At 31.0% G+C, this 20924-nt stretch overlaps 1 protein-coding gene and 1 pseudogene across 1 annotated transcript; both read right to left on the bottom strand.

Annotated features, from left to right (window-relative positions):
* Positions 1-4837: 4837 nt before the first annotated feature.
* LOC136226887 (hexose carrier protein HEX6-like) lies at positions 4838-8536 on the bottom strand. Its single transcript, XM_066015565.1, has 4 exons — positions 8353-8536; positions 7940-8262; positions 6546-7178; positions 4838-5383 (listed from the first exon to the last, which is right to left on the bottom strand). Exons 1-4 carry the CDS (start codon positions 8489-8491, stop codon positions 4955-4957), a joined length of 1524 nt encoding a protein of 507 aa, XP_065871637.1. The 5' UTR covers positions 8492-8536; the 3' UTR covers positions 4838-4954.
* A 3174-nt stretch (positions 8537-11710) lies between these two features.
* LOC136217580 (hexose carrier protein HEX6-like) lies at positions 11711-15488 on the bottom strand (annotated as a pseudogene).
* Positions 15489-20924: the final 5436 nt, after the last annotated feature.

Below are 20924 nucleotides of genomic sequence, written 5' to 3'. Positions count from 1 at the left end.
TTAAATTATAAAAATATTAAATCCTTTTTTAGAACGAATTGATATGCAATTGATGTAGAATAAAGAACAAAAATATATGTGTTTTATAATAGTATCTGAAATTGACCCAAATTATCAACATTAGGCGTAAAATTGCTCTTTGCTACCAACCTTGGGAGTAAAATTGCACTATTTTAGACATTAGGGGTAAAATTGCTCCTGGCCCAAAATGTTAGGGGTATTTTTGCACCTTAACTCTATAATTAATTGTAAAATCTATCCCATAAATCTAGTTTTGCCCATTAATAATTGAAAGGAAAAAAAGATGCAATTCCTAATTTTCAAATATGGATGCATACTTTAATTTTTTTTTAATTAAACGATGTATACTTTAATAAACTACCATTTTTTTTATTTTTATCTAATTTATAGATAATGATAAATTATAGATAAATAATAATAATAATAATAATAAATTATATATAAATAATTATAATTATAATAAATAATGATAAATTACTGAATTTTGAAACTGAATACTAAAATTGAATGCTGAAACTGAATGATGTACTGAACTGATTGCTACTGAACTGGACTGATTGTTACTGAAATTAAGTAATAAAGAGCAGAACTTTACGCACAAAAGTAATGTCTTAACATGTTGGCCATAAAAGAAAACAAAGAGAAAAACAAAGGTATCTTCACGCATTAACAAGTGGAAAAATACCTAATGATTCAACTACATCTACAAAAGATTGATCTACTTCTTCAAAATGAAGAGGTGAAAATTCAAAACACGCTCGAAATACGCAAAATCTTCGACGCATTCAAGTCATTTATTTTCAGATTCATTTAGGATATCTTCCAACTATCTTATAGTATTCCCAATTATTCCATTATTTTAGTTAGAAAAATTAGTAACTAGGCACCTGATGTGATAGTTAAACAAACCCTTGTATTCAATTCCTTCTACTTATATGAATTTCTTTATACTAATTGGTTCTTGGCTCATAATCAATCTTACGGTGTATTAAAGTCCATCTATGCGTCTTTTCTTAATAAATATCATTTTCTTATAAAAGAAAGGCTTCATAAGAGCAACTTTAGTGGATATAAATTCTTTGTTATCTTAAAAAATTGGTTGTAAACAACTAATACGAGCATGTTACTAATTTTGTTTACAATCAATTGTCGTAGAAATTAATTGCAAAACTGACTAAAGTAATTGTTTGTTTGACGCACATGAGGTACCAATTGTACCGAATCTGGCACATGTAATACACGCGCCAGATGCGGTGTGTCTAGCGTATCGAATTGGGGAAATGTGTGCATGCTTCTCTCTGTCTCCTTTATCTTCAATTGTCAAAAAGTTGTTTTTATTGAACGGTAATACTTTGCAACCTTTTTCTATCATCAAAGGTAACATTTATATTATTTTCAGATATTATAAAAACTTGTATCATACTCTCTATAATATCAGCATCGAAAATGAGCGATACATCTACTCCAGAACTTATCATCCAGAAATATTTGGACTATCCGATATTGAAGACTTTCAATAAAGACTTGCTCCTGATTTTGTGAATTTTCTTCGCATGGGATTTACAGCTCCACAATAGAGTGAGTTACATCGGACAAAGGCTGGAAAGCAAAGGCATGAGATGTTATCGACTATATAATACAAGTGGCGGCATATATGGCAGCGTTATATATATCCAAAAACCATACACGTGTTTTGTTTCCTTATCCCTTAATCTAATTACAAACCTGAAATCCAAATGTGACATAGCCCAAAAATAAGTCCCAATGTGAAATCCCAATTCCATCCCACATGGCAGATAGACAACAAATGGAAATTCTATATGTATTTTAATAATCTATTCAATCAAATCCCGCTACCCACCTGCATTTTGTCCCAACAAAATAAAGACAAAAATGACCCTGAGGTTGTTGATGGACTTTCATGGAATCAACGAGTCTTTCATTTTTATAAACATTAGATCTTTTCAAGTTACGGGATGTTTGGTATTCTATTGGGATATGAATAAGGATAAAGGTTGGGATAAGACAAAGATAAATGGTTGGGATAAGGATAAAAATATAATAGTCGAGAATTATTATGTAATGTTTGGTACGTGGGATAGGGATATGGATAAAATAATACATTTTACTATTTTAACATTATTTAAACTACATAATATTAATTTGAGGGATAAGATGGACTTTTCCATCCTATTAAAATCGCAGGAGCTTATCACAGCTCCTTATACCACTCCCCTCCTGGGTATAAGAGTTGAGGGATAAGAGGCTTATCTCTCATCTGTCTCACTCTTCTATCTCCCTAACAAACGCGTGATAACTTATCTCGTGTTTTTTATCCCTATCCCACCTCCTATATCCCTTCAAACAAACATCCCGTTAGTTCATTCTAAACATCTAATTCAATAAAAAATATTATTTTTAAATAGATTAGTTTTTTCATTATATTTAAAATCGTATATTTTATAGTTCAAAATAATTATTTTACAATTTCTATATAATTACATGACATATAAAAAAAAATTAAACTTTTAAAGACGAAAATTTTGAACATAAAGTAAATAACTTTCTCTGAATCGAGTTTTATACTTAATACTGATTTATCTAGTTATTATAAACTTAATAAGACTAAAAATAAAAGATTATAGCGATTTAATATTTCTGAAATAAAAGATTAAATACTCAATTCATCAAAATTAGAATAATTAAAAATTTCGGAATGATTTTTGTCAAAAATAAAATGTCTATTTTATTCAAGAACTGAAATGATATATTCGCATTAACTACCATCCTTAGAATTGTTATGTTGAAGAAGTTAAATAATGGACCGTGTAATCAATCCAAATAATAATAAAGAAATACATACCATGAAAAATGGGTAAAAAACATATAAGTGAACTCTTTTTTATTTAAAAAAAAAACATATAAGTGAAATTTAACCAGTGTTACACTATTTTTACTAAAGTTTAAAATAGGATAATAAAATCCACATGGTAAATAGTTTTTTTACTTTTTTTTTAATTTGGGTTAAGGTGCAAAAATACCCCTAACGTTTTGGGTCAGGAGCAATTTTACCCCTAACGTCTAAAATGGTGCAATTTTACCCCTAACGCTGGAAGCCAAGAGCAATTTTACCCCTAACGTTAATAAATTGGATCAATTTGAGAAATAATTCATCAAACTGTCTTCTCGGTCATGAATCTCGTTATCTACACTTCATACGTGTGCCATTTTATCAGTAACAAATCACAAACATTCGTTGGGATGTGAAAAAAATAAAAAAATATATGTCTTTTTGTACGGAGTTAGACAAAAAAAAAATTAAAAAAACCCACTGAATTTATAAATATTAATCTCAAATTCTATTATTAAATTATAAAAAACATGAAATCCTTTTTTAGAATGAATTATTATGCAATTGATGCAGAATAATGAACAAAAGTATCTGTATTTTATAATAGTGTCCGAAATTGACCCAATTTATCAACGTTAGGGGTAAAATTGCACCATTTTAGACGTTAAGGGTAAAATTGCTCCTGGCCCAAAACGTTAGGGGTATTTTTGCACCTTAACCCTTTTAATTTTAATACTTTGCATGTAGGGCTGTAATCGAGCCGAGCCGAGCCGAGCTTTGGCCTGTTCGAGCTCGGCTCGTTTAAAAATTAACGAGCTCGAGCCCGAGCCGAGCTTGCTATAAAATTAATGAACCGAGCCCGAGCCGAGCTTTGGCTTGCTCAACGAGCTTGAGCCGAGCTTCGAGCTTGTTTCGAGTCCAAAATTCTCTTTTGGACTTGGTTCATTAAGAAAATTATCTAACCATGAATTGTCTGTGAGTAAATTGTTAATTATATTTGTGAAGTTTGCTCGCAAATAACTCTTTAATTATGTACATAAACAAGCTCACAAGCAAAGTTCGTGAATAAATAAACAAGATGCTTACAAATAGTTCGTCTATTACTCATTTATTATGTTTGTGAACAAACTTATTTAATAGCAAATGAAATAATATTAAATTTAGATATTTGTGAATTAACACAAAACTATATAGTTTTCTACAAAACTAAAATTTGTTCATAAATGTTCTAATCGAGCCTGCTCGCGAGCTTTCGAGCCGAGCTTTGGCCTGCTCAAGCTTGGCTCGTTTACGAACCGAGCCAGTAAATCATATTCACGAGCGGCTCGTTTACAAATCGAACCGAGTCGAGCCGAGCTTTTATCGAGCCGATCACGAGCCGCTCATGAGCGGCTCTGTTCATTTACAGCCCTATTTGCATGTGGCAGACGCATGATAAAATTTATATATGTCACAGACATGTGATATGAAACTTATTTATCAATCATCCACGTCATTTTTCCAATATCATATAGACATTAAACATGTCATTTTAATTTTATTGTGACCAGAACAAAACTTACGGTGCCTGCTATGGTTATTTTATTTTTTACAAAGTACCGTTACTTGGTGTGTTTTCACCATTGGATGATGAAGTATAAAATCAATCCAATGGTGAAAACACACAAAGTAATGCTTACTTTGTAAAAAACAAAGTAAGCATAGCCTTCACCAAAACTTTAATAATCCTATTTTAAATTTTACTAAACATAATGTGGTGGGGTAGCCAGTGAAATAAACAACAACCAAGGTCAGCCCTTAGGGCCAGAGTGCAAGGCCTAGGACTGGAGAGTCCCAAAAAAATATTCTTTTATAGTTTATGTCTACGAAAGTTAATATTATAATATATATATATATATATATATTTATTGATAAAATTATAAAAGATGACCTAATTCTATCTGAAAGCCCATTGATAAAATAAAATTAAAATAACTATCAAACCTTTACACTTTTATTAGTAAATTTTATATTAAAGATACCATTATTATTTATTTTGCCTAGGGTCTCTAAATTATCAGGGTCTTACAACAACATTGTATGTTAAGGAGTTTCCAATTTACTTTCCTTTACAAATTGCCTCCAAAACCAATGTTCCCTCCACACTACATCCATTTTCTCAATGGGCAAATTCTTGGTCTCCGGCACCAGAAAATAAACAAAAGCAGTCATCAAAACAACCCAACCCCCAAAAAAGAAGAAAATCCCAAACTTGAAATGGCAAAGCATAGACAAAATCGTTTGAGCCACAACAAAAGTAAACAAAAAACCGACAGCCACCACAATACTTTGTCCTGCCGATCGAATCTCCAACGGAAAAATCTCACTAGGAACTAACCATCCAAGAGGGCCCCAAGAACACCCAAACCCAGCCACATAAACACATATCAGTATCAACACCATATAAGCATACACTTTCTCTATACCCCCTTTATCACCAAGTTGAGCTCCCATTACAGCCCCAACCATCACCTGCACGGTTGTAGCCATAAAACTTAATTAGTGGAGTCAAAATTTATGAAATTTCAATCAGTATATGATTGCTAAATTGCTAATTAAGATTTCACCATTTTAATAAATGTTCTGAAATAATAAATTAGGGCAAAAACAAAAATTTCTAATAAATTATGAGAAAAATATTGCTTTAATCCAAATTATAAATTTATAATTGAATGGGGTCAAAATTTTAATTCACATGTACATTTTAATTTAATTTATTTAATATAGTAAATATAATTTTAATTTCAGTCGGGAACTGACCTGACTATTGTGACCTATTCACAAGTATGGGTACTTGTCCGATCAGTTCAGGTCCGTGTCCAATTGTGGACTTGAGGAAAAATATTTTAGGCATGATCAGTCTAGCCCCGTTAAAGCCCATCTATATCTAGGAGAAGCGTGTACTTTTATGAAAATAGCATAGGCCAGCTCAGTCCTACCCGAACTATAAATATTGATTATTTAATTTAAATATTTATTTTTAAGTATAAATTTTATTATATATACATCATTTGCTTCCTAAAGTTATCCAAAAAACTTGATTGCCCCTGAACTTTCAAAATATATAAGATTTGCATAAAATGTAGCTAGTTAGTCACTCTGAGAGTAAAAAGGTAAATTACATGCGGAAGGTGTGTTGCACATACCTAGAAAATATAAAATGACCAAGATCGACATATGTGGTTCTAATATAAGAAAAGACAAATTTTACCGTTAACCAAATAAGAACTTTATTTTTAATACGTTTTAATCTATTATGTGAATTATGTAATAGCATCTAAGATGCATGCAACACACCTTTGGCATGCATTATTATATTTTAAACAAGTTTAAGAGACTTATTGGACATTTTAAGTAAGGTGAGGTGCCTATCAGAACATTTTGAAAGTTTAAGGGGTCAATCGAACTTTTTAGATAAGTTCAGGGACGGATGATGTATTAAACATCGATTTATATATGAACTTATTCAATTTTTAAACTCAAATCCAATCTGATCGATCTCAAGTCCACCTAAAATAACAGCACACTGAATTGGATGTAAGCTAAACCATTTTTTATAAAAACCTATTAGACTCGGTTGAGCCAACTCCTGATTGACAATTGAACATATATATGTAGCTAAGCTAATGCTCACCTGAGACAAAAACATCTGAACACCTCCGAGAATAAACAACGATCGCCTCCCCAATTTATCTACTACTACCATCGACACGAAATTCGATCCACTTGTAAAGACTCCAGTCACAACCGAAGATAAAAGAGAAGCACTTTCACCTAATCCAATAGTCCTGAAAAGTATTGGAGCATAAAAACGAATCACATTTATACCTGTTACTTGTTGAAAAAAGGGTATAACTATTGCCATAACTAATTGAGGCCTATATTTTCTTCGCATAATGTTCTTAAATGGGTGCTTAATAGTTTTTGCAATAGAGTTAGCTTTGATGAGATCTTGGAGTTCTAGTTCAACATTATCTGTGCCTCTAATGCGTTGAAGCATGGCTTTGGCCTTTTCGGGGTCGTTGGTGCGGTGAATTAGGCTATTGGGTGTGTCTGGGAGGAAAAATGCGCCTAATGTTATGATTAAAGCTGGAAGTGCTGCCATTGATAAAGAGATTCGCCAGCCCCAGCCGGCTTTGATCTTTTGAGTGCCGAAGTTGATGAGATTGGCTGATAATACACCTATTCCTACGTTGACTTCGAACCCATTGTTGATTGCTCCTCTGTATTTTGCTGGTGCCATTTCAGATAGATAAAGTGGAATTGCCTGCAATTATAATATGTCGTACACCGTTATATGAATTGTATAATTCTTTTCAAGTGGATAAATGATCGATTTTAGCCACTAAACTTTGACTAATTTAGCTTAAAACGATTTTTAGATATAAATATAGTCAATAACTTAGCTAGGGTTGTAAACAGTAGAGGATGAAGATCTCACTTCTAAAATATTTAAGAGAAATTCCGTGTTGTTTTCATATATGAATTTGAAAAAAAAAACTCTTTTCATCTCCGCTCTTTTTTTTAAATATTAATTATAAATTATAAATTTATAAATTTAAATATTTTTTTTTGAAGCAATATAAAATAAAATATCAAATCAGTAAAACATAACTATAATAATTTCATATTTAGATTATATCTAAATAATATTATATAATTTGTTTTAATTACTAATATGATAAATTTACTAAGTATAAAATTAATATTAATACATAAAAATATCTAAATGATTTTATTAATAATTTAAGAAATAATGAAGTCAGAGATCCAATCCCAATTCTTATCCTCATTCCAATTTTAGAAAATTTCTATCTTCATCCTACATAAATTATTTTGGGAGATTCGTCGTCTCTGTAGGAAGGATCTCAATGGAGACGAAAAATCTCTATTCATACCCATCGATAACCCTAAACTTAAATTTTTTTAAATTAAATTGGTAAAAACAAAGTTGGCACATGTCAATGTATAATTGGTGAGTTTTTTTCATATTAATTTTTTAATTTTAATAATTTGCATGAGAGTTACCTGATTTGTAAAACCAAGACCAACTCCGAGCAAAACACGACCAAATATCAACATATAGATATTAAAAGCAGCACCGCCGAGGGCTGCTCCGGCAAGGAAAGCAGAACCTCCTAAAAGAATTGTTATCTTCCGTCCAAATGCTCCAGTAACCGCAGAGGCAAAAAAAGAAGCAAAAAAGCCAGCAATATATAATGAAGATGTAAACAAAGTTAGCAATTGGCTATCAAATTTACAGTAGTTGCTAATCTTTGTATCTTCAACCATTTTTCTCTGCACTTCTGGGAAGAACTTGTTCAAGAATGGCTCCATTGATGTCACGCCGCCTTCACATATGAAGAAGAAAGAACCTAATTAATCTCATAAGGGTTAATTGATTAAACTAATTAATTAGAAATTAATGAAGAATTAGAGACCTGAAATTCCAATATCATAGCCGAATAATAATCCACCCACGGCTGCCATCATACATGATAAAACAACATAAGATGTCATCTTGCCGCTGTATTGGACGGCGGCGGCTTCATCACTAGTTACAGAGAATCCTACTGCCATTTCTGATTCTTTTCTCACAAGTGAAAGAGGCTAAAATAGAGGAAGAGAAAAGAGGTTCAGGAAAAATATAAAGATATACTAATAAGGACTGATATTGTAATTTCACATTAAAAAAAGAAAAAGAAAAAGATATTACTTAATAATAGAGGACTGATATCATAATTTTACAATAAAATCAAAAAGCAAAAATTATGCTTGGAGTTCTAACTAGGCAATCTAGTTGGAACTCGTAAGCAATAAAAATAAGCCAAGTATATAAATTAATACGATTTGTTTTGAGGGGTTTTAGGAAAGGGTAAAGGAAATAAAAGGTTCCGTTTCTTTTGTTCGTATTTTTTTAATCAATTCAATCATTCTCTTTATCCGTTTTCAGTTTTGGGTTTACTCCTAATTGCTCTAATCTCATTCTCCCAGTCCCCTAAGATTTTTTTATTCCTTTTTGCTCCCTTTTTTATTTTTAATTATTTTAAAATTATAATTTTCTTTTTAAAATAGAATGTTGATGCATTTTTTATGATTAATTTTATTCAAGTTTCATCTATTTCATCGGCCCTGTTTGGTAAAGAGCGTTTTGGGATAAAAAGAGCGTTTTTGACCAACTTTAGCGGTTTGACTACTGAAACCGTTGATTGGAGTGTTTGGTGGAGAGAGGTTTGGAAAAGAGTTTTGGGATGAAAACGCTAATTTAGAAAAAGCTCATTTTATGAGCCTTTTCAATTAGCGTTTTGCAATATTAAAATTAATAGACTTTTTTAACCCTATTTTTAGTTTGCAGGTCCTAAATTAAAAAAAGAAATGCCCTTATTCGTCTTTTTGCACAAATCGCTATTATCAATTAGTTAATTTTTACCAAACAGGTCTACCCAAACAGCTAGTCAAATCAACTAGTCAAATCAGCTAATGTAATCAGCTAACAACTAATTCCCAAATAGAGCCATCATCTTTTGATTTTAATGGTAGAAGTAATTGATTTTAATTCTTATATTTACGTATGATTAATTTATTACATAGATATATGAATGTATAGAAATTGGTGTTAAAAACACAACTTTAGTTTATTAACTCATTTGAACCAAACAGCTACAAAGGGAATCAGAGAAATATCATTCTTTTTGCGGAACTGAAATAAACAAATAAAAGAATTCAGAGTCATTTCATTCCTTCCTTATCTCTGCATAAACGAAAGGCACCCTAAAATCTTTGTCTATCGTCAATTTTCAACAGCCAAACTCTCTTACGCTGCCACCATCTGTTTTCTTTCTTTAATTTTTCTGCTACCATTATTGGTTCCTTTTTGATAAAGTTGGGCATCAAATAATATATAATACTTGGATTTCAAGTATTTGTAAGTTCCATCTCTGAATAATTATTGGTAAGTTTTGCAATGGAAATTTCATCTTTTTCTTCTCAATTTTTCTAGCTTTTTTTTTTTAATAAAGGGGAAAATAATTGTAGGACACTTTGATAAGTATGATTAATTTTTCTTTATTTGGAAAATAAAAAAGTAAGAGTGCATGATATTGTTCCAATTGTAGCTAGCTAGAATTATTAGGTTCTTATTTATTGGTGTTAATTCTTGGAGAAATAACATTACATGCCTTCATATTTTTATTTTATATTTTATAATTACTTGTGCTGTTGATTCTATATACCTTTACAAATAATACTAAATTCTTACTCTTTTTTTTTGGTACATTTATTAGTCTATGCATTTATATTAGAAAAAACAATAAAATAACCGTTTTTTTTCTCTCGACGTTTGTGAGAGGATGTGTGTCTCTCCGATCGATCGATTTCTGAGAGTTGGTTTTCTTCTGATCATCACCGCCGATTGAGTAGAAACACTGGTGTTTGGTTGTTTCTGTCTTTTTCATTGTTCTCTTTCATCTCATTTTTTTGTCAATTTACTTTCTTGTTGGTTTGGTTGTCGATGGGGAAGGATTTGGTGAATCTATCAATTGTGGCTTGGGAAGAAGAGGAGTTGAATTTGTGTGGTTCGAGTACGAATCCATTGATACAGAACTCTGAGTTGTCTCTGATTGGGAGGGGGGGAGGGGGGAGGAGGCTTGGTCTTTTGATAATCACACTCTGGTATTGAAGGAATGGAAAACTGAAGCCTCCCCTGATATGGCGGAGTTGAATTGGTATGCTTTCTGGGTCCAAATTTATGATATGCCGATTGGATCAATCTCTGAAGTAGTGGGAAAGCAAATTGAAGACTTTTTGGATGTGTTTCAAGAGTATGATTCCAAGAATAATGTGGGCCTGTCTTCAGTATATGCAGATTAGGGTTCTGATTGATGTGAGGAAACCATTGAAGAGGTTTAAGAAGATTAAGAAGAGTCTAAGTGATTGGGCATATATCAAGTTTAAGTATGAGTTGGTAATTTCTGAAATGAAAGATCAAATACTCAATTCATCAAAATTAGAATAATTAAAAATCTCAGGAATGATTTTTGTCAAAAATAAAATGTCTATTTTGTTCAATATGATATTCACATTAAGTATACAATTGTTATGTTGAAGAAGTTAAATAATGAACCATATAATCAATTTGAATAATAATAAAGAAATACATACTATGAAAAATGGGTAAAAAACATATCAGTGAAATTTAACCAATGTTACACTATTTTTACTAAAGTTTAAAATAGGATAATAAAATTCCACATGGTAAATAGTTTTTATTTTATTTTGATTTTAATAATTTGCATGTGGTAGACACGTGACAAAATTTATATATGTGACGGACATGTGACATGAAGCTTATTTATCAATTATCCATGTCGTTTTTCCAATACCACATAGACATTAAATGTCATTTTAATTTTACTGTGACCGGAACAAAACTTTAATAATCCTATTTTAAATTTTAATGAACACAATGTGGTGGAGTAGCCAATGAAATAAACAACAACCAGGGTCGGCCCCGGGACTAGGGTCGGGGTGCGATGGCCTAGGACCCAGGGCTGTAGAGGCCCAATTTTTTTTTTTTTTTTTGTGTTTTATGTATATATGAAAGTTAATTTTTGTTAATATAGATATTGATAATCATATAGGATGACCTAATTCTTTTTAAATCCATTGGTAAAAAAAAAAAATTAAAATGTCTACCAAACCCTTACACTTTTATTAGTAAATTTTATATTAAATGGACCCTTATTGCTTATTTTACATAGGACTCCTAAATTATCAGGGCCCTGACAACAACATTGTATATTACAGAGTTTCCAAATCACTTTCATCTACAAATTGCCTCCAAAACCAATGTTCCCTCCACACTACATCCATTTTCTCAATGTGCAAATTCTTGGTCTCCGGCACCAGAAAATAAACAAAAGCAGTCATCAAAACAACCCAACCCCCAAAAAAGAAGAAAAACCCAAACTTGAAATGGCAAAGCATAGACAAAATCGTTTGAGCCATAACAAAAGTAAACAAAAAACTGACAGCCACCACAATACTTTGTCCTGCCGATCGAATCTCCAACGGAAAAATCTCACTAGGAACTAACCATCCAAGAGGACCCCAAGAACACCCAAACCCAGCCGAATAAACACATATCAGTATCAACACCATATAAGCATACACTTTCCCTATACCCCCTTCATCACCAAGTTCAGCTCCCATTATAGCCCCAAGCATCACCTGCACCATAAAACTTAGTTAGTGGAGTCAAAATTTATGAAATTTCAATCAGTATGATTGGTAAATTGTTGATTAAGATTTCACCATTTTGATCAATGTTCCGAAATAATAAATTAGGGCAAAAACAAACATTTCTAATAAATTATGAGAAATATATTGCTTTAATCCAAATTATAAATTTATAATTAAATGGGGTCAAGTTTTTAATTCACATGTACAATTTAATTTTATTTATTTAATATAATAAATATAATTTTGTAATGCGATCGGGCCGCCCTTTAATATAATAAATATAATTTTAATTTCAGTTGGGAACTGATCTGACTGTTGTCTATCACTGTAGACCTATTCACAACTATGAGTACTCGTCTGATCACTTCAGATCCGTGTCCAATAGTGGACCCGAGGGAAAATGATTTTAGGCCTGATCAGTCTAGCCCCGTTAAAGTCCATCTATATCCAGGAGAAGCGTCACTATGAAAATAGCATAGGTAAGCTCAGTCCTACCCGAACTATAAATATTGATTATTTAATTTAGATATTTATTTTTAAGTATAAATTTTATATATATATATATATATATATATATATATATATACATCATTTTTCTCCTAAACTTGTCCAAAAAACTTGATTGCCCCTGAACTTTCAAAATGTACGGGATTTGCATAAATGTAGCCAGTTAATCACTCGAGTGTAAAAAGGTAAATTACATGCAGAAGGTGTGTTGCATATAACTCGAAAACATAAAACGACCAAGATCAGCATATGTGGTTCTAATATAAGAAAATACAAGTTTTACTGTTAAACAAGTAAGTATTTTATTTTTAATACGTTTTAATCTATTATATGAATTATGTAATAGCATCTAAAGTGCATGCAACACACCTTTAACATGCATCATTAATTACATTTTAAACAAGATTAAGAGACTTATTGGACATTTTAAGCAAGGTGAGGGGCTTATCAGGATATTTTGAAAGTTTAAGGGGTCAATCGAACTTTTTGGATAAGTTCAAGGGTCGAATAATGTATTAAACATCAATTTATATATGAACTTATTTAGGTTTGAGATTCAATTTTTAAACTCAAATCCAATCTGATCTGTCTCAAGTCCACCTAAATAACAGCACATTGAATTGGATTTAAGCTAAACTTTTCTTATAAAAACCTGTTAGACTCGGCCGAGCCAACTCCTGATTGACCCATGAACATATATATGTAGCTGAACTGATGCTCACCTGAGACAAAAACATCTGAACACCTCCGAGAATAAACAACGATCGCCTCTCCAATTTATCTACTACTACCATCGATACGAAAGTCGATCCACTTCCAACGACTCCAGTTACAACCGAAGACAAAAGAGAAGCACTTTCACCTAATCCAATAGTCCTGAAAAGTATAGGAGCATAAAAACCAATCACATTTATGCCTGTTACTTGTTGAAAAAAGGGTATAGCTATTGCCATAACTAATTGAGGTCTATATTTTCTTCGCATGATGTTCTTAAATTGGTGCTGAATAGTTTTCGCAATAGAGCTAGCTTTGATGAGATCTTGGAGTTCTAGTTCAATCTGTGCCTCTAATGCATTGAAGCATGGCTTTGGCCTTTTCGGGGTCATTGGTGCGTTGAATTAGGCTATTGGGTGTGTCTGGGAGGAAAAATGCGCCTAATGTGAAGATTAAAGCTAGAAGTGCTGCCATTGCTAAGGAGATTCGCCAGCCCCAGCCGGCTTTGATCTTTTGAGTGCCGAAGTTTATGAGATTGGCTGATAATACATCTATTCCTACGTTGAATTCGAACCCATTGTTGATTGCTCCTCTGTATTTTGCTGGTGCCATTTCAGATAGATAAAGTGAAATTGCCGCAATTATAATATGTCGTACAACGTTATATGAATTGTATAATTCTTTTCAAGTGGATAAATGATCGATTTTAGCCACTAAACTTTGACTAATTTAGCTTAAAACGATTTTTAGATATAAATATAGTCAATAACTTAGCTAGGGTTGTAAACAGGAGACGAGGAAGATGTGAATGAGTTTTCATCTTACTTCTAAAATATTTAAGAGAAATTCCATACGGTTTTCATATATGAATTTGATAAAAAAAATCTTTTTTCATGTCCACTCTTTTATTTTTTTTATTTTAAATATTAATTATAAATTATAAATACATAAAATAAAATATATTTTTTTGAAGCAATATAAAATAAAATATCAAATTAGTAAAAATAACTATAATAATTTCACATTTAGATTATATCTAAATAATAATATATAATTTTTTTAATTATTAATATGATAAATTTATTAAGTATAAAATTAATATTTAAAAATATCTATATGATTTTATTAATAATTTTAGAAATTATGAAGTCAGAGATCCAATCCCTACCAGATAAGAAGGAAATTCCTATCCTCATTCTAATTTTATAAAAATCTCTATTCATACCCATCGATAATTCTAAACTTAATTTTTTTTTTATGTTTGCACAACTATCATTATATTTTTTTTAATAAGTACCCTTTTGATATATTTTACTCAAAATGCAAAAGAAATAAAGATATTTAGCTACTGAAATTGATTAATATGATCAATTTAATCGCAAATCAAGTTTGAGTATCACTCTGATAGTTACATTAACATTTGAGATCATATACTAACACGTGTCATACTATTAATCATATATTAACATGTGTTATTTTGGACTATATAATCTTAAATGTCAAATTAACTGATGAAATTAATACCCAAACTTAGACTTACACTAAATTATTCTACTAGCCAACATGAGAGTTACCTGATTTGCAAAACCAACACCAACTCCGAGCAAGACACGACCAAATATCAACAATATAGATATTAAAAGCAGCAGCTCCGAGGGCTGCTCCGGCAAGGAAAGCAGAACCTCCTAAAAGAATTGTTATCTTTCGTCCAAATGCTCCGGTAACCGCAGAGGCAAAAAAAGAAGCAAAAAAGCCAGCAATATATAATGAAGATGTAAACAAAGTTAGCAATTCGCTATCAAATTTACAGTAGTTGCTAATCTTTGTATCTTTAACCATTTTTCTCTGCACTTCCGGGAAGAACTTGTTCAGGAATGGCTCCATTGATGTCACGCCGCCTTCACATGTGAAGAAAAAAGAACCTAATTAATCTTATTAATTAAACTAATTAATTAGAAATTAATTAGAGACCTGAAATTCCAATATCATAGCCGAATAATACTCCACCCATGGCTGCCATCATACACGATAAAACAACATAAGATGTCATCTTGCCGCTGTATTGGCCGGCGGCCAGGGCGGCTTCATCACTAGTTACAGAGAATCCTACTGCCATTTCTGATTCTTTTCTCACAAGTGAAAGAGGCTAAAACAGAGGAAGAGAGTGGAGGTTCATGAAAGAGAGTGGAGGTTGATGAACAATCGATTATTTTCAACAAACTGACATTTAGAGTTGTCGTTCATTCTTTACGAACCGTGGCATCCCATAGTCACATCTAAAAGTTGAATGGAAAATATAAAAGGTACAATTTTTATTTGTAGATCTCTTTCGTATGTTATTATTATAATAATTATTATATTTTTAATTATAGATAATAACTGAAAATGAAGACAATATGTTAATCGAGGAAGAGAATAATTTGCATATTATTCGCAATGATCAATTTATTGATAATTTGATGGGATTGACCTCACAAAATGAGGATGAGGGATATAGTTTGTATAATGATTATGCTATACGGAAAGGTTTAGTATTAGAAGACATATACATAGGTATCGGGCAGGGACAACAGAGGTTTTGATGCGTATCTTCTGTTGTTCTAAACAAAGTTATAGTACAACAGATCCTAATAGTACAAGATATCGTATGGAAACCAGGACTGGGTGTGAAGCAATGATACCATTTTCAGTTAAAAATGGTTTATGGAAAGTGACGAAATTTATTCAAAATCATAATCATGAGCTTGCATTGTCTTCTGAAGTTCATCTCTTAAGATCTAACCGGGATATGACTATTGACAAAAGGAAAGTTATTGACACAATGGTTATATCAGCTAACGCAGATTTCGCTTACGTTTTTCCTGATGGAAATTTGTGACGGACTGGTGACAGAATTCCGTCAGCAGTTGAGAAGAAATTAGAGACAGAATTAAATGTTAGGACATACACACTATTCACTAACGTGTTTCCGTCACAACATTATGACGAAATACAAAGACAAAACTGAACGTCACAAACTTTATTCCGTCATGAAGCAACATATCAGACGGAAATATCCGTCCTAAATATCAAATTACATTAAATAAGAATCTCCGGAATTTCATCTCAATATATTATTTTTTTTAACGCTCAATAGTGCATTATTATTCAATTTAGAGTTCATATATAGATATAATGTCACGTCCGTATCTAAATTTCTAGAAGTTATACCTTGATAGTAATATATATTATAATTATTGGACGTGTGAAGTTAATTTGGTGCTATAGGAAAAGTTTGAAGTTAATTCGATGGGTTTATGTGTAAATTAAAAGTTTAGGATAATTTTAAAAGATTATATAAAGATGGATGATCAAATGGGATATTCGTCAAGTTTGAGATATATATCTCAACTCAGTAGGCGTAGGCATCTTCTTTCCTTTTTCTTCTTCTTTTTCTTTTATCATCAGTTTTCTCTGAACCGTTTCTCCACCGTTTCTTTGATTTACGGAGATTCGACCGTCCGAATCACTCGAAATTGGAACCATAGCATCTTTATGCATAGATCTAAGCCCTAACCGAAGAGTTTTTTAGTTTCGGCAGTGTTTGGAGGGAAACGTCTTAGACAGAATTTAAAGGATAATTGAACGAGAGTGTTATCCTCAATTAGTGAACAAGGTAAGTAACTATCAACTATATTTTGAGTTTGATGTATATAAATATATATATAATCAAAGAATTTTCAGGAATTGATATTTTAAGGTTATGCAGGACTTTTGTAAATTGGAGTTTTTCATGATTTTGCTTTTTATTATGAAATTACGGTTCAAATGAAGCTATTGATTATGTTTCTATGTGAATTTCAGATTTTACTTAATTATGTTGATTTAAGGCTTAATTTGATTGATTTACATATATACATATATATTTTTAGATTCAATGTATATCTATATTGAATAAAATGAATTTGATGATTTCTTACGAAAGCCAAATGATTTATGGTTATGAAATAGTTTGGAATTTAATTGTGAAAGGAAATTTGAGCACGTTATGATTTTATGATTTTATATCCATCGAGAGTTATCCGGATCGGTGGTTTTATATTTGAAGACCATGTTCAGTGAGGGACATGGCCTGTGTACACAGTCTGAAAGACCTATTGGGTATGTCAAAGAAGTGTCGGGTAAGACCATATGGGATAGGTAATGTTAAGAGACGTCTCGACTATATATGTGGTTGTGGATTGATACTTAAGGGGAGAAACTCGAGGATAGATACAATGTTTTAAGTTCATTTGGATTATGTTTTCGGTTATGATTGATTTTGATATAAGGTTTTACATTTGATTGAGTACGAGTTGGTTTGATAAAATATTTATTTGATTACAAGTTGGTTTGATAAAACATTCATTTGATTATGAATTGGTTTGATGAAACGTTTATTTGTTTTGATTCGTTTTGACAAGATGCATTATATATATAAAGTTATATGAACTTAAGTTTTGCATATACTTTATAAGGTTTTGATTAAATCCTTTTATAAATGTATACATGTAGCTATGTTAAGTAAAGTTGGTTTTTATAGCCGATAGTTTCTTACTAAGATTTTTGTCTCACCTTTTTAAATGTTTTAATGTTTTTAGGTGAGAAAGTACATGATAGAGAGAGGGTTACCGACCGATTAGACGAGGATCGGAAGTTGTTGCTTATTGTTAGAATTATGGTTAGAACTTTAGTATTTAATTGTAATACGCTTTAATGTAATAGGAATATGGATTTGTTTAGAATATACGTCCAAAAGGAATACCTAGAAAAGTGATATTTATGATATTTGGAGACTCTTAAGTGTCGATTGTGATCTTTCTATTTCATGCCCGATGCCGATTGAGGTCGTCTAGGGTCGGGTGAGACATATAATTTCGCCGAATTAGTAAGTATGATTTGCTAATGGAATTTCGTCTCAATATAGTATCTTTCTATTCTACGATTTGCAGAAAAAAAAAAAAAATCAAAATATTTCGCCGAATTAATAAATATTAACCTCAAAATTCTATTATTAAATCACATAAAATATGATTTTTTTAAACGAGCTGACATGTAATTGATGCAGAATAAGAAATAAAATTTATGTGCTTTACAATAATTTGGTCTTTAAAGAAGTCACGTTGGAAAAGTTAGTGGTTAAAATTAATTTACTTACTACATGGTAAAATAAAAAATTGAAAAATCTAATTTCAATTACGGTTTAAATTTAATTTAATTTTGTTAATGTTAATTCTATGTTAATGTTTTTCTATACGGTTTTTTTTTATAAATAATGATAAGGCTAACGTTAAAATTAACATTATTATTTTTATTTTATGAAACCATACACGTATATTTTTTGTTTTTTTTAATTTTTTTAAAAATCAATTTTATTTAATATTTTAGATAAAGAAAAATTATAAAACTACTTTTTTTTATTGTGACGGAGTGAATAAAAACGTCTCTAAAAATGTTATCGCATTATAACAGAATAATTTCTATCTTGCATTCTACCTAAATGATTGATTATCATAAAATGTTATCGCATTATGTACTATTTTCAATTAGTAATTATTCCAAACGTATTATTCTCAATTGATAATTAATAATTAATAACTAATTAATCATTCAATAATTTTTATTCAATTAATAATTATTAAACTTTATAAAAAAATTATAAATATTGAATTAATTATTTTACCGCATAAAAATTATTAGTTTATTAAATGGTTTAGTATACTTTAAAAATATTTTATTTATCCTGTAAACTTATCGAAAGAAATTAGAAACCTGAAATTTCCAAAATTTCAATGTCATAGCCCAAAAATAAGTCCACCAATTCCATCCCACATGGCAGATGGACAACAAATGGAAATTCTATATATTTTTAATAATCTTAGTCAATCAAATCCGGCTATCCAACAAATATCAGAAAATAAAGAATCCTGATGTTTGATGGAACGAACGAGTCTTTCATTTTTTTTTAACATTACATCTTTCATTATTTATTTATTGCTTAAAGCTTTATTTGACTCTTGATCTATTCAAAATTATGTCATCTGGCTCATGACTTATTATTTGATCATATTTGGCCCCTGATTTATTCTAAATTGGTGAACTTTCATCCAATTTAGATTCAAACTTAACCGAATCATTATCTCATTGATAAGTAACGATATTTTGACACTTGAACTTAATAGATTTTAGTTTAGAATTTGTTTTTTGTTTTTTTTCTTTTTTTTTAATCTAATTAATTATTTCCACAATGTGGAAAAAAAAACTTTAAGAAATATCACGTTTTAAGTTTAAGTGTCAAAATATCGTTACTTATCAATGAGATAATGATTCTGTTAAGTATTCATACAAATTGGGTCAAATTTCACCAAATGAGATAGATCAAGAGCCAAATGTGACCAAATAATAGGTCAGAGGCCAAATGACACAATTTTGGATAGGTCAGAGACCAAATAATGCTTTAAGCCTTTATTTATTTTCTTCGCATTAAATCACTGCTTTTCAAATTACTTCATTCTAAATATTTAAGGAAAAATTACAAAATTAGGTAAAATGGGACTCATTTACATATTTAACTCATTTACGCAACTTACTATCTATCTAGATTGTTTTTGTGTGACTTTCCATAATACTTCTAACCTTTTCTCTTCCACCTTCTCCTTGATTACACGAAATGGTTGGCAGCTCTTCCATTAATGATTCCCAAACTTTTGATCTTCCTATCTTCTTTTAAATTGCACGAAATCTGCACCATTTCTACAAATCACCATGTATTTCTCTTCTTTCTCTCTTCATCTTCCTAATCCTAGAAAACGAAGTCATGGTTTTTCATCTTCCATTTCCTACTCGTTTCTTGGCTTCTTTCTTCTTATGACCATTGGAGAAATGATGATTCTACGTTATTTTCATCGTTTTTCCCAGTTTATCATATTGTTTTCGTCGAAAAATGTAAGTATATATTGTTTTCTCTGCGTTTTTCCCCGTAAATTCACTTAGTATATGCCGTTTTCGCGAAGTCTGCGGGGAGAAATTTATCAATTTAACTTCGCAAAATGATGATTACGTGAAGTTTGCGAGGTAATTCGATAAATTTCTCCCGCAGACTCCGCATAATCATCGTTTCGTGAAGTCAGAGCGTCACATTTATCCTCGCAGACGTCGCGAAATCATCGTTTTGCTAAGTAAAATCACCATCTTTCTTGCACATTTATTTTCGCATACTTAGCGAATCCTCATTTCGCGAAGCCAAATCTTCATTTTTTCTGCCTAACACGATTAATTTTTTTTTGAAGGTGGTTGAATACATAATATTCATTTCTCCAGCGTGTGCCATGAGAGACATTCATCTGAAAAGGTCTGGACTTTCAACCATCGGTGGTGAATAAGAGCTTACACCGTGAGACACGTCCATCCATCAGTGGTGAATAAGAGCCTATGTATTATGAAGTGATTTGTTATGAGTTTATTGTGGCAATCTTGTTATAAATTTTGATAATGTTATGATTTTAATGTTAGAAACCATTGTTGTTTGATATTT

This window comes from Euphorbia lathyris, chromosome 1 (assembly GCF_963576675.1).
Source record: "Euphorbia lathyris chromosome 1, ddEupLath1.1, whole genome shotgun sequence".
NCBI classification, from domain to species: Eukaryota; Viridiplantae; Streptophyta; class Magnoliopsida; order Malpighiales; family Euphorbiaceae; genus Euphorbia; species Euphorbia lathyris.
The sequence above is the reverse complement of the archived record's forward strand: the minus strand, read 5'-3'. Positions and strand labels throughout refer to the sequence as shown.

Excerpts from the sequence above, each read along its gene's own strand:
- LOC136226887 (XM_066015565.1), bottom strand. The coding sequence starts at position 8,491 with ATGGCAGTAGGATTCTCTGTAACTAGTGATGAAGCCGCCGCCGTCCAA. Across the intron at positions 8,263-8,352 it reads CTATGATATTGGAATTTCAG|GCGGCGTGACATCAATGGAG; the intron begins GTCTCTAATTCT and ends TCATATGTGAAG. Across the intron at positions 5,384-6,545 it reads TTCAGATGTTTTTGTCTCAG|GTGATGGTTGGGGCTGTAAT; the intron begins GTGAGCATTAGC and ends ACAACCGTGCAG.